Source organism: Oreochromis niloticus, linkage group LG22 (assembly GCF_001858045.2).
Source record: "Oreochromis niloticus isolate F11D_XX linkage group LG22, O_niloticus_UMD_NMBU, whole genome shotgun sequence".
Classification (NCBI taxonomy): Eukaryota; Metazoa; Chordata; class Actinopteri; order Cichliformes; family Cichlidae; genus Oreochromis; species Oreochromis niloticus.
This window is the reverse complement of record NC_031985.2, coordinates 28,044,538-28,054,952: the sequence shown is the minus strand read 5'-3', so window position 1 is coordinate 28,054,952 and position 10,415 is coordinate 28,044,538. Positions and strand designations below refer to the sequence as shown.

General features: G+C 42.3%; 2 protein-coding genes across 2 annotated transcripts; one reads left to right on the top strand and one right to left on the bottom strand.

The window, feature by feature from the left end:
* On the top strand, positions 1 to 4,148 carry sync (syncoilin, intermediate filament protein). Its single transcript, XM_005463553.4, has 6 exons — positions 1 to 172; positions 1,149 to 2,734; positions 2,817 to 3,031; positions 3,183 to 3,390; positions 3,460 to 3,584; positions 3,657 to 4,148. Exons 2-6 carry the CDS (start codon positions 1,205 to 1,207, stop codon positions 3,703 to 3,705), a joined length of 2,127 nt encoding a protein of 708 aa, XP_005463610.1. The 5' UTR covers positions 1 to 172; positions 1,149 to 1,204; the 3' UTR covers positions 3,706 to 4,148.
* Positions 4,149 to 5,042: 894 nt separating this feature from the next.
* On the bottom strand, positions 5,043 to 10,408 carry rbbp4 (retinoblastoma binding protein 4). The gene is made up of 12 exons (XM_003458499.5): positions 10,185 to 10,408; positions 9,436 to 9,586; positions 9,193 to 9,338; positions 8,926 to 9,099; positions 8,565 to 8,680; positions 7,387 to 7,547; positions 7,160 to 7,286; positions 6,895 to 6,972; positions 6,022 to 6,098; positions 5,834 to 5,891; positions 5,640 to 5,750; positions 5,043 to 5,445 (listed from the first exon to the last, which is right to left on the bottom strand). The coding sequence occupies exons 1-12, from the start codon at positions 10,198 to 10,200 to the stop codon at positions 5,383 to 5,385; spliced, it is 1,278 nt and encodes a 425-aa protein (XP_003458547.1). The 5' UTR covers positions 10,201 to 10,408; the 3' UTR covers positions 5,043 to 5,382.
* Between the last annotated feature and the right edge of the window lie 7 nt (positions 10,409 to 10,415).

Sequence of the window (10,415 nt, the reverse complement as noted above, 5' to 3'; positions counted from 1 at the left end):
CTTTATCCCCCCTCCTCTCTCGGTTCATCTGTACTCGCTGCTCCCGCTCATTCTTTAACACTCACTTTACTTTTGTCGATTGAACCAGAGCGCCTTCATTTTATTCTTGCTCAGCAGATTCATCATCGGGATCCAGCAGGAAGGCAGAAAAAAAGGAACCATATGTCGAGAAGTAAGTTCAGTTGCTTGTGATGTTTACATGTGATGGTTTAAATTAATTATACGTTCATGAACTTTCTGCTCTTGTTGTCCATAATGTAGTTTTTTATTTTTACTGTGGCCTTTTGCTTAACTGATAAGGAAATGTTTTTGTGTAAGATGGACATCAGGCGCAGGGTGGTGCTGTCTCTGGGTGTTGTGCCTTATCCCACACACCTGTCCTGCAGTGAGACAGCTGGTCCCTGTCATATCTTCTACTGAGCTTTGTTCTGTTAGCGGTCAAACATGTGAAAGAAAGAACAACAAAATGTAGCTTCTAAAATGTGCTCATTAATTACATGAAATGACCTAGTTAAATACAAGCACAAGAGTTCTAGCTTGATTTTTTTGCTTTTTTTAGTTGGTTTCAAACCAAGAAACAGCAACTATCACATGAATCTTGTCTCTCTTGTCTCAAATCTCTACCCGATGACACTATTGGGTCAATTTGATCAATTTACCCTTGGGGAGTATCTGGCTAGTCTTGGCAAACACCTCAAAGGGTACAATTACAGCTGCATTATTCACCAGGGGAGACTCCAAGTGCCCATCCATCGACAGGGACAATGACATGTTATGATAATCTGCTTGCTGGTGTAATCTCTGTAATGCCACTTGCTGGAACTTCGGATGAAAACTGTCTGTGTGTGTTTATATCACTAGAGGTTTTGTGTTCATTGAATGCGTACTTGTGTGAGGTGTGTTTGACCGTGGCCATGCACTGAATTGGTGCCCGTGGCACCTAGCCTAAGGGAACAGCTGTCAAAAACATACCCTGCTAAACCATGCCTCCACATGCCCACATGTGCTAATGACATCAGCATAGCTTGCAAGTCCGGCCAAAACATTGACCCAGCCCCTATTGTATGCTCACATGTTATCATTTTAAGCCAGGCCTAATATATAGCTATAAGTCTGAGACTGCCTAACACATTCATCTGGTTTAACAGGCCTTTCTGAAGGGGACTTCTACATCAAAAAGGGCAACGGGAATTAGGCCAAACAGATGGATGACCTAGATGATAACATTTCATCCTCTGGTTTCGAGCCACTCTTCATTAAGGAAGAGGAGGGGGATCCAGAGAGATCCCACATGGAACAAGGAGAATGCAACACAAACCTCCATGACCTCGCCTTCACAGGCGCACAGCTAAAGCAATCAGCTTTGATAAAGCCATACCTACAGGAGATGGATGACTTACTGAAGAGCTGCGAAGAGCTCACCGGTATTTCCTTTGGCTCTCAGTACTCAGCAAATTACACAGAAACAAATCTGAATGAATCCAGTCATGGTGAGGCAAAAGAGGAAGTAACAGTGGAAAAGTGTGGAGAAGCATGGAAATGCCCCCAAGCCTATCTTTCAACTAGCTACATTGACACACACATAGACGGGACCAGTGCCGAAGAAAAGCCTGCCCAGGGCCAATCGCAAAGCACGGGAACTGTCGTCGACAGGTGTGGTGTGACCACAGAACGCTGTCGCCAGGCAGAAATGCCTCTGACATCAGCAGGTAACAAGCTGAGCAAAACCATGGTGGAGTATGAAGGCCAGCTGCTGGGGATGCTAGCCATGCTGGAGAGCTGTATGGAAGAAACTGGCATGGACTTTGAACCCCAAGAGTGGGTTACAGATGAAAGCCAAGAATATGTACACATCAACAAGAACCCTCAGCTTTATAGAGGCACAACACTGGTGCCCATTCAGCAAGAGAGGCCATTAAAGACGGAGAGCCAGCCAATGCAATTGGACTCCTGGGAAGAAGGTCAAGTTTCCAAGGACACCGGGAAAAGAATGACAGCAGGTTCAACAACAAATGGCAGCCAGCACAAAGATTTGTCTGGCCATGACATGATGGGTGAGCTCTCTGTGGACCGATCAGAAAGCCCAGGTCATCTAAAAACAGATAAGGTGTCCGGCTTTTCAGAGACACCCATAGATACTACACAAGAGAACGCAATGTGCTACGAGGGAATGAAGCCTGGACATATATTTGATGAAAGCACAGAAACAACAGGAGATGCGATTGAGATTGATGTAGATGGTAATGAACTCCTGTCTGAGAAGACAGAAGAACTCAAGACAGACACCTTAGATCTGGGATCTAGCGTGACAGAATTAGAGGCCTTGGGGACTCAGATGGAGGACTGCATTGATGGGGTACAGCGATTAGAGAAGAGGAGGAAGGAGCTGCTGGTAGAGGTGCTGCAGCTGAGAGGGGAAAAAGGCCAAGGGGTAAGTGAGGACGAGGAGGAGACAGAGGAGTGGATTGATAACAAAGTGGCAGACCTGATGAATGTGCTCAAAAAAGAACAAGAAGGCAGAAGGGAGGAAAGAAAGAGGGAGAGAGAGATCCTCAGGGAGGAGAGAGCAGAGGAGGAAAGGAGGATGTGGAAGGTGAACCTGGAGAGACAGGGGCTACAAGATGAGCTTAGAAAGCTGAAGAGGAGGCTATTTGCAATGGCGAGGGGCTGCGCCCACAGCCAGGCAGCTCTGAACAACCAGCGCCGTGAAGTGGAGATACTAAAGAGAGAAGAGGTAAGAACACAATTACATTTCCATTCATCCATCGTGCATTTCCAACCATTCATTCATCTTCTTCTAAATGAATTTCTTCCAGGAGAAGCTGAAGTCCTTGGTGCTCCAGCTGATAGAAGAGGGCTGCCAGCTCAAGCTGGCCCAACAACAACAGCTCTCAGTACTAAGAGCGAAGCTCCAGGAACAGAGCTCAAGTCAGACTACCAACACTGCAGAGGAGCTGACTGAATGCAGGAGGCATTCATGTGGGGACATACAGCAGTATGTGGAGGGTGGCCTGAAAGCATTGGAGGACAGGTGCAGTCAGTGGAATCGCCAAAACATGTGTTTTTCTTCCTTTTGACACACACAGACCTTTGGTAGTGCCGTAGTTTTTAGGCAATAAAAACCCAATGACGCAGTGTTACAGCGATAAAACACTTAAGCTTTCTCTGATTTGCTTGTCCAGGTATGAGCCCATTTTGCTTGCACTGTTGAAGAGAAGAGAGGCAACAGCTGGCGCAATCGTTAAAGCCAAAGAGCAGGCCCAGGAGCTGAGAGCCCAGCTGAGACCTCTGACGGAGGAGATAGAGAAGCTGAAGCTGCAGAGGGCTTGTTTGGAGGAGAAACTCAATCTAATCCACATGCAAAGAAGAGAAAACGTGGGGCAGTACAAGGTAAGCAAGGCGACTGAGGAAAAAGTAGGGCATGATGACAAAAACACTGACATTATGCCTGCCTCTCAGGAGACTGTGCACTGTCTGGAGGAGAGCAGCAGAGAGCTGAAGACTGAGTTACAGATTCAGAAGAGAAAAACCAAAGAGATCAAGGAGTTGAGAGATAGCCTTAATGAGCAGCTCCTACTTTACAGGTAATCCGTTCATCAAGTCTGCACCACACCTTCAAACCTATAAGCATGTAACTAGATTGTTTTTCTTTACAGAAATGCCATTCAGGACCACAACAAGGGTGACGATGAGGAGGAAACATGACTGTTCTTCACACAAAAGGAGCTTGTGTTTTAGGAAACATAGTAAACTCTAAAGGTTTGATCAGTGCACTTTAACACATATAAACATACATGCTGTTACAGGACAAAACCAAGACCGATCTTTTTTTAGAAGACTTTGTAAAGATAAACTAGACTGCAGCCTGTAGGAAAGTTTTTGTTATGAATAAACGCAGTGTGTTCTTTGTAATCTAAGTGCCACTGATGAGTTAATGTCTGTCTCTGAAGAGCAGACTGGATTTCTTGTACTTATAAGGCCAACATGCCTGAAGAACTAAACACTGGGACACAGACGAACAGGGTGAGTAAGCCTCAGAGACGGGAAAAAGTACCAAAACATCACAACACAAAAGAGGCCTGAGCAAAGTGTGACGAAGCATCATCAACTCTTTCACTAAAATGATTAAAAACTGACTGAAATGCTCACATGTTCGGATACGATCCTCATTTTACAGAATTATAGGCATAGTGGACATGTTAAACATGCAAACTATTAAACATGCAAAAAACGTTTGTGGCTGAAGGAGAATGATCTGTAGTCTGCCATGAGTGCCAAAATGAAACAAATAATGTATCAATAAATAATTCAGTGCCATTAACTGTATGGCTTAAATAAATTTAAATATCTATTCATGTCACTTTAAAATTTTATGATTTTAATTAATGACATTTCATTTAAAAAAAACTAATCAATGACATGTTTAATTGTTTAATGATGGATTTGGTTCATTCATTTTGGCACTTGTGGCCCTCCATACAGTAACTTTCCACCCTGAAAAGTGAAAACCTGCATTTCTTTAAATGGCCAGCAGAGGGCAATGACCCTGAAGAAGACTTCTGGCTTTATCTGTGTGGAATTAGGCCTCCTTTGCTTTATGATCCAGATAAACAGTCACAGTTACCATTTTGAGGTCATACAGAATCAAACACTGAGTTCCTTTTGTTAATAAATTAGGGTGACTGTAAGAGTCAGAAAGGAGTGTCCAGCGCAGTTAGTGCTCATGGACCAACAACCTGTCTATCACAAGTCATTGGCTTGTCATTTCCAGTTTAAAAACCAAAAAAAAAAAAAAACCAAAAAAAAAAAAAAAAAAAAAAAACCAAAAACACAAAACAAAATCAAAACAGGATGAAAGTGACAACAGTACCTTCTAAATCTCTCTTCTATAATCATCTGTGGTCCACAAGAACCGGTTAAGCACCGGAGCAACAAGATTTCAGGAACGTTACTTCATGAAAGTCACATTCAATGCCACTGTCCTGTGGACTGCGTTAAATCCTAGCTGGCATTTTACTTAAACAACATTGTAACATAATCACTTTAAATTGTTTAATAACACTTTATTGGGGAAAGAAAGCATCGTTTAAAATATAGCATTGTACAAGGAAGAGCCAGTTAGATTACAAAAATACAGATTATACATAAGTGCATTGAAAAAACAAAAGTAAACAAATAAAAATGTGAAAAAAGTGAAATTCTTGAGGCAGTAAGTCACTAAAACGAGAGTCACTTTCAGTGTTCCAAAACAAGCCAGCGCTACATACAGTCTGTGTTTTTTAGCATTTAGTGTCCCGATGGCAGCAGAGAGGATGGTGGAGTAGCTGAGTGGAACTATTTGTGATCAGGCTTGTAGGTGAATGCACACGGCGGGTGGAGGTGTTACGCAGTAGCTTCACTTTCTGTTGTACCCTCAGGTTCTTCATCATTGTAGATGTTCTCAGCCTACATCGAAAAATCAGTGTCAGTCATTCAGACTCAAAAATATTAGCTGTAAGAACTTTCAGTAAAAATATGTCTAAATAAATAAAATAATTGGCAGATGGAACAACACGCTCACAAAAAGCATTAAAAATCTAAAAATCGTGTGGTACAAAGCAGAGGGACTGAAAGCCAACATGTGGTGACAGCTGTCTTACCATTTGCCACACTTGCATAATGTTGTCCTCAGACACAGAACAGATGACCCAGGGTTCATTGGGGTTCCAGGAAAAGTCAGAGATCTTGGCTGTGTGGCCTCCGTGGATAAACTAGTAAAGAGAAGAGAAGCTTCAAGTTTTGGCATACATCAATGCAAGATGGCGACACTTCTACAGACTTCAGCTAGTCTCACCAGAAGCTCAGGTGGGCCGTCCTCTGCATCTTCTGGAGACTGCTCCTCGCCAATTTTACTACAGAAGAAGAAATGAGAGTTAAACTTTATACAAAGCAACGTCACCACACTGTGCCACACATTTCAGGGGTCAACTAAGTCTTTAAAGAAATCTGTTTTAAGAAGGTCTTATCAAATAAAGTGTGTACCTGAGATCCCAGACATTGAGGCGGCGATCTGTTCCACTAGATGCTAATATGGTTTCATTATGAGGTGACCACTGAACCTAAAACAGAGAATTTAAGGCGCTGAAGGTGAAAAGCAATCAACAGAGCTCATTCATGTGTCATAAAAGAAAATCTTTGAGTTACTGTGTGTGATTCACTGCTTTGGAATTATGAGAACTTCTTGGCATCTGCACCAGAATGATCGTCAGGAACATTAATAATAACAACAACAATAATGATCAAAATGCGGAAGTGTATGTTGAAGCCCACATAGCCTCTATTTTTCTCAACAAGAACACTGATATCAGCAGCAAAGTCGTTGCTGTCGTAGTTTAACGCCGAGCTGAACAGTTACACACAGCAAACAGCAAAGAAGCGGTGCTCTGACCAAGACGGTGAGTTTGGGTGGAGTTTTTCGACAGCCCACAACAGCAACGCGTCTTATTGTAATCGAGATTAAAAGCTTCACAGGTCAGAGACTAGCAGCACTACTTGATCAAACAACATGTTTGCTCAATGAGCTCAGATGTGAAGAAAAGCATTTTTCCAGTTTCTCCCAGCCACTGACGTTTGTTTGTAGGACAAAAAGAAAACAAAAAAAAAAAAAGCTGCAGAAGTTAAAATATATTATTTAGATAGACTGCTAACTTACTTTAATATAATATTTAAATTTAGTAACCTGTTGCAGGCTGAAGGCAGCAGGTTGAGTCAAAAGAAGCATGTACTACATAAGATTTATTTCAGTGCTTTATTTTTAAATTTAAATGAATATAAAATATACAAAATTATATCACTGCACCATTAGGTACTGTCCTTATTTCAGTACAATTTCATTCATATAAAGAAACATCTTACCTGAAAGATCTCATCTTTGTGTGACTCAAAGGAATGCAGCTTTAGCTTCAGGTTTCTCAAGTCCCAAAGAGCCACGGTCTGTGGGCGGCACAGATGTATATTACAACATGCCTGCAACATTTTCTGATCTCTGCAACAACACTGCAGTTACAAAACTAACAATACCATCAGGATTATTTAGTGAACAGTTACCAAATGCACTCAGTTAAAAGTCCTGCTGTTAATAAAGCAGTACCAATTAAGAAGTGGTGGAATATTGTATCACCTTGTCTGCTGAGCCGGTGGCAACGATGAACTCGCTGTAAGGGTTAAATGACAGACAGTTGACCTCTGCTGTGTGGGCCTCCACTGCATGGCTGGCGTTGGAGGTATTGTTTGAACGAGTGTCCCAGCTTAAAGGACAAGACACAGGGTGACGCTCATCCTTTTGCTGCATTTGAAAAAACTGTAAGTGTGCTTCATCTGCGCGTGGTATTTGACCGAGAGTCTTACATCATAAGCTTCTGGTCGTCTGCTACAGATCCAAAGAGCGACTCGTGAAGCAGATGCCAAGAGACATCTTCAACCACAGCACTGTGACCGGTGAAGACCGTCTTTGCATTTACTATCCTGCTCTCTTTGGGAACAGCACTGATGTCCCACAGACAGATGGTCTAAGTAACAAAAACCACATAAACACATCAAACCTCATGTTTGCACTTCAGTTTGGTAAAAACGTGGTAAAAGTGGAAAATGATTGTTAACAGCAGGTTTTTGGCAGTGCACATTTTTTCATACCTTCCTGACATTTCATTGAGGTCAGTTTATGACACCATTTGTGTGGAAAAAACACTTAGAAGTCACTGTAGCTATGAATGTAAAGCAGGGGTCTCAAACTCCAGTCCTGGAGGGCCGGTGTCCCTATTGCAAACACACCTGAATAAAATTAGTAGGTAATTAGCCAGAATATAAAACTCACCTGCATGCTAAAGTGGCAACCCCTAACCCCTACTCAAGTAAATTTACGTAAATGTAAGTGTTTGGAAAAATGTACTTCTAAAAGTACTTTTATTGCACCACGTTCATTCGCTCATAAGCTGCTGTAACATGAATCAAATGGCTGAATTGCCACCTCAGCATGCAGTCTAAAAGTTCTCTAGTGTCTTGCTAATGACTTACTAATTGCATTCAGGTGTGTTGCAACAGGGACACATGGAAAAGTTGCAGGACACCGGCCCTCGAGGACTGGAGTTTGAGACCCCTGATGTAAAGGATCAGCTGAGTAAATGATTTAATTCACCAGCTGGCACCAGAAATGCTAGTTCAATCACCTAACTGTAGAAATAATGCTATGTGATAACTACAGTAATAGAAACTGCAAATGAACAAAACAGAGCAGTTTAATATTTAAATTAAGAGCATTTCCACGTGCACGTCACACAGACAACTTGAGGGATTGGAACCAAACAGTGAATGCAAACGGTCATGAAGGCTAAAGTCGGCCCACCAAAATATCAGTGTGTGTGACTTTTTGGCAAAGCAGTCTACTTTTATTTATGGTACTGGAAATACAGTGATTGAAACTATTATGACATAAATATGTAAAACAGCCCTAGTTGGAAATATCTGCTGCTAAAAATGAAAAACAGAAAGCGCCATTTCTTCTTAAAACAAGAACTACTTCCTCTTACGTGATCATCTGACGCACTAAGAAGAGCTCCTGACAGATTTGAATTCCAGGATAGACCATAGCCTTCTTTCTGATGGCCTCTGAGACGCAGATCAGGGCGACACTCTCCTGAAGTATCTAAAGACAACATAATAAAATCAACTGTCAATTCAGAGACACTGGAAGAGAGGTGTGGTTTTAAAAGAACTGAACAGACAAGTTTGTTTTTGAGTAGCGACTCTGTGCGCCCAGTATTTATGTTTTGGTGAAGTTGTATAATTGTTTTAATACCAGTAAGCTACCAATTACAATGCACTTTTTCATAACGTACTCAAGAACATGCCATCTTCAGCAGTGTGTTGTGCTTTGTGTGACTGTTGCACCTGGCTTTGAGGGATGCTTGGTGTAATCAAACACCAGCACATCTGAGGTGGGGGTCTTAGTGGCAATGATGCAGGGGTTCTGGGGCATATAGCGGGCACGGTTCACTTCTCCTTCGTGATTGATCTTGATTTCAATCTCAATCTTGCCGTTTACTGAGCCAAAGCCTCCAAACTCTTCAGGGAAATATAGAGAAATATGTTTGCAGGCTATAAGTATATAAAATATGAAGTAAATGCATTATACATTCTCTTTATCAATATACCAACCTCCTTTTTCACTGTCGTAGTGTGAGGCGTCAAACTGGGCATCATCATTGGGCAGCTGCACGCTAGCAATAACCAGGTGATTCTGCTCATCAGAAGTGTGAGTGCCCAAAACGAGCCTGTGTACGCTGTAATCCTTCCCCTCGGGCCTGGTAGGGAGAAAAAAAAAAAAGGTTTTTAATGCATTAATGCCAATTTCTTGCATGTTTGAGATATATTACCGGCCAAATGTGTAAACGCTTCCACCTTGAGACGTCAGGTAACCACTGAACAGTCAGGCTGGGCCACTCTAAGGCATGGGTCATAACCAGGTCGTAAAGAAAGGGGGTGTTTTTCTTCCAGATCTTGTACTCTTCATTGATGACCCTCTCCTCCACCGCATCATCAAAAGCACCAGCTGAGGACAAAATTGTCACAGAACCAGCGATGATAATTGGACACACAGTAATACTGTACTTTTTATTTAGTTACAAACACCCATCAGATATGTCCATAGCTTTCACTAACTCAAGCTGTTAGTTTAATATTAAATGTTGATGTTACTAGATTTATTTCTGTTACAGTTAATCAACAACAACCTTTAAAAGTTGGTCTTTACAGTCGACAAATTTCGCTATCAAATGATTTGACTGTTAACCTGACAAGGCCTCGGTATTTATCAGTGTTATGAGAAACTTCTCATTGTTCCCGCACCTTGCTACAGCGTTAGCATAACCATAAGATGTGAACTCATTTCTTCACCTCTGCCCGGTATTCACACACAAATCATTACCCCAACTTTTCAGAGACGGTGCCCAAACAATAACTGAGCTTTGACATCAGTAAAGTTCACCTTCACACTCTTAAATTATCCCCGCTTGTGTTGACTGTTATAGAGTAAAACACAAGAGCTACGGGCAGCTTGCCCTAGCTGCCACCTAAGCTAACCGGGCAACTAGCTGAGGGGCGTCAAACAGAATCGTTTCTTTTTGCTGACAACTAAAATACTCACTTACCTTCCTTGTCTGCCATTATGTTTCTCCCACGTAGCTGACAGAAAACTGAGAGCTGAGGTGTGGTTAAGGTGTACAGCCCCTTGAGCCTCGTCCAAGCTGGTTCTCCGGTGTGCCTGCAAACCCCCGGTACCGTTTAAACCACCGGAGGTACAACGGCACGCTAAGAACTAGCTAACCGAGCAGCCGACTGTGAGAGACGTGGGTGCATTCGCGCGCTCGGTACAAAGAGGG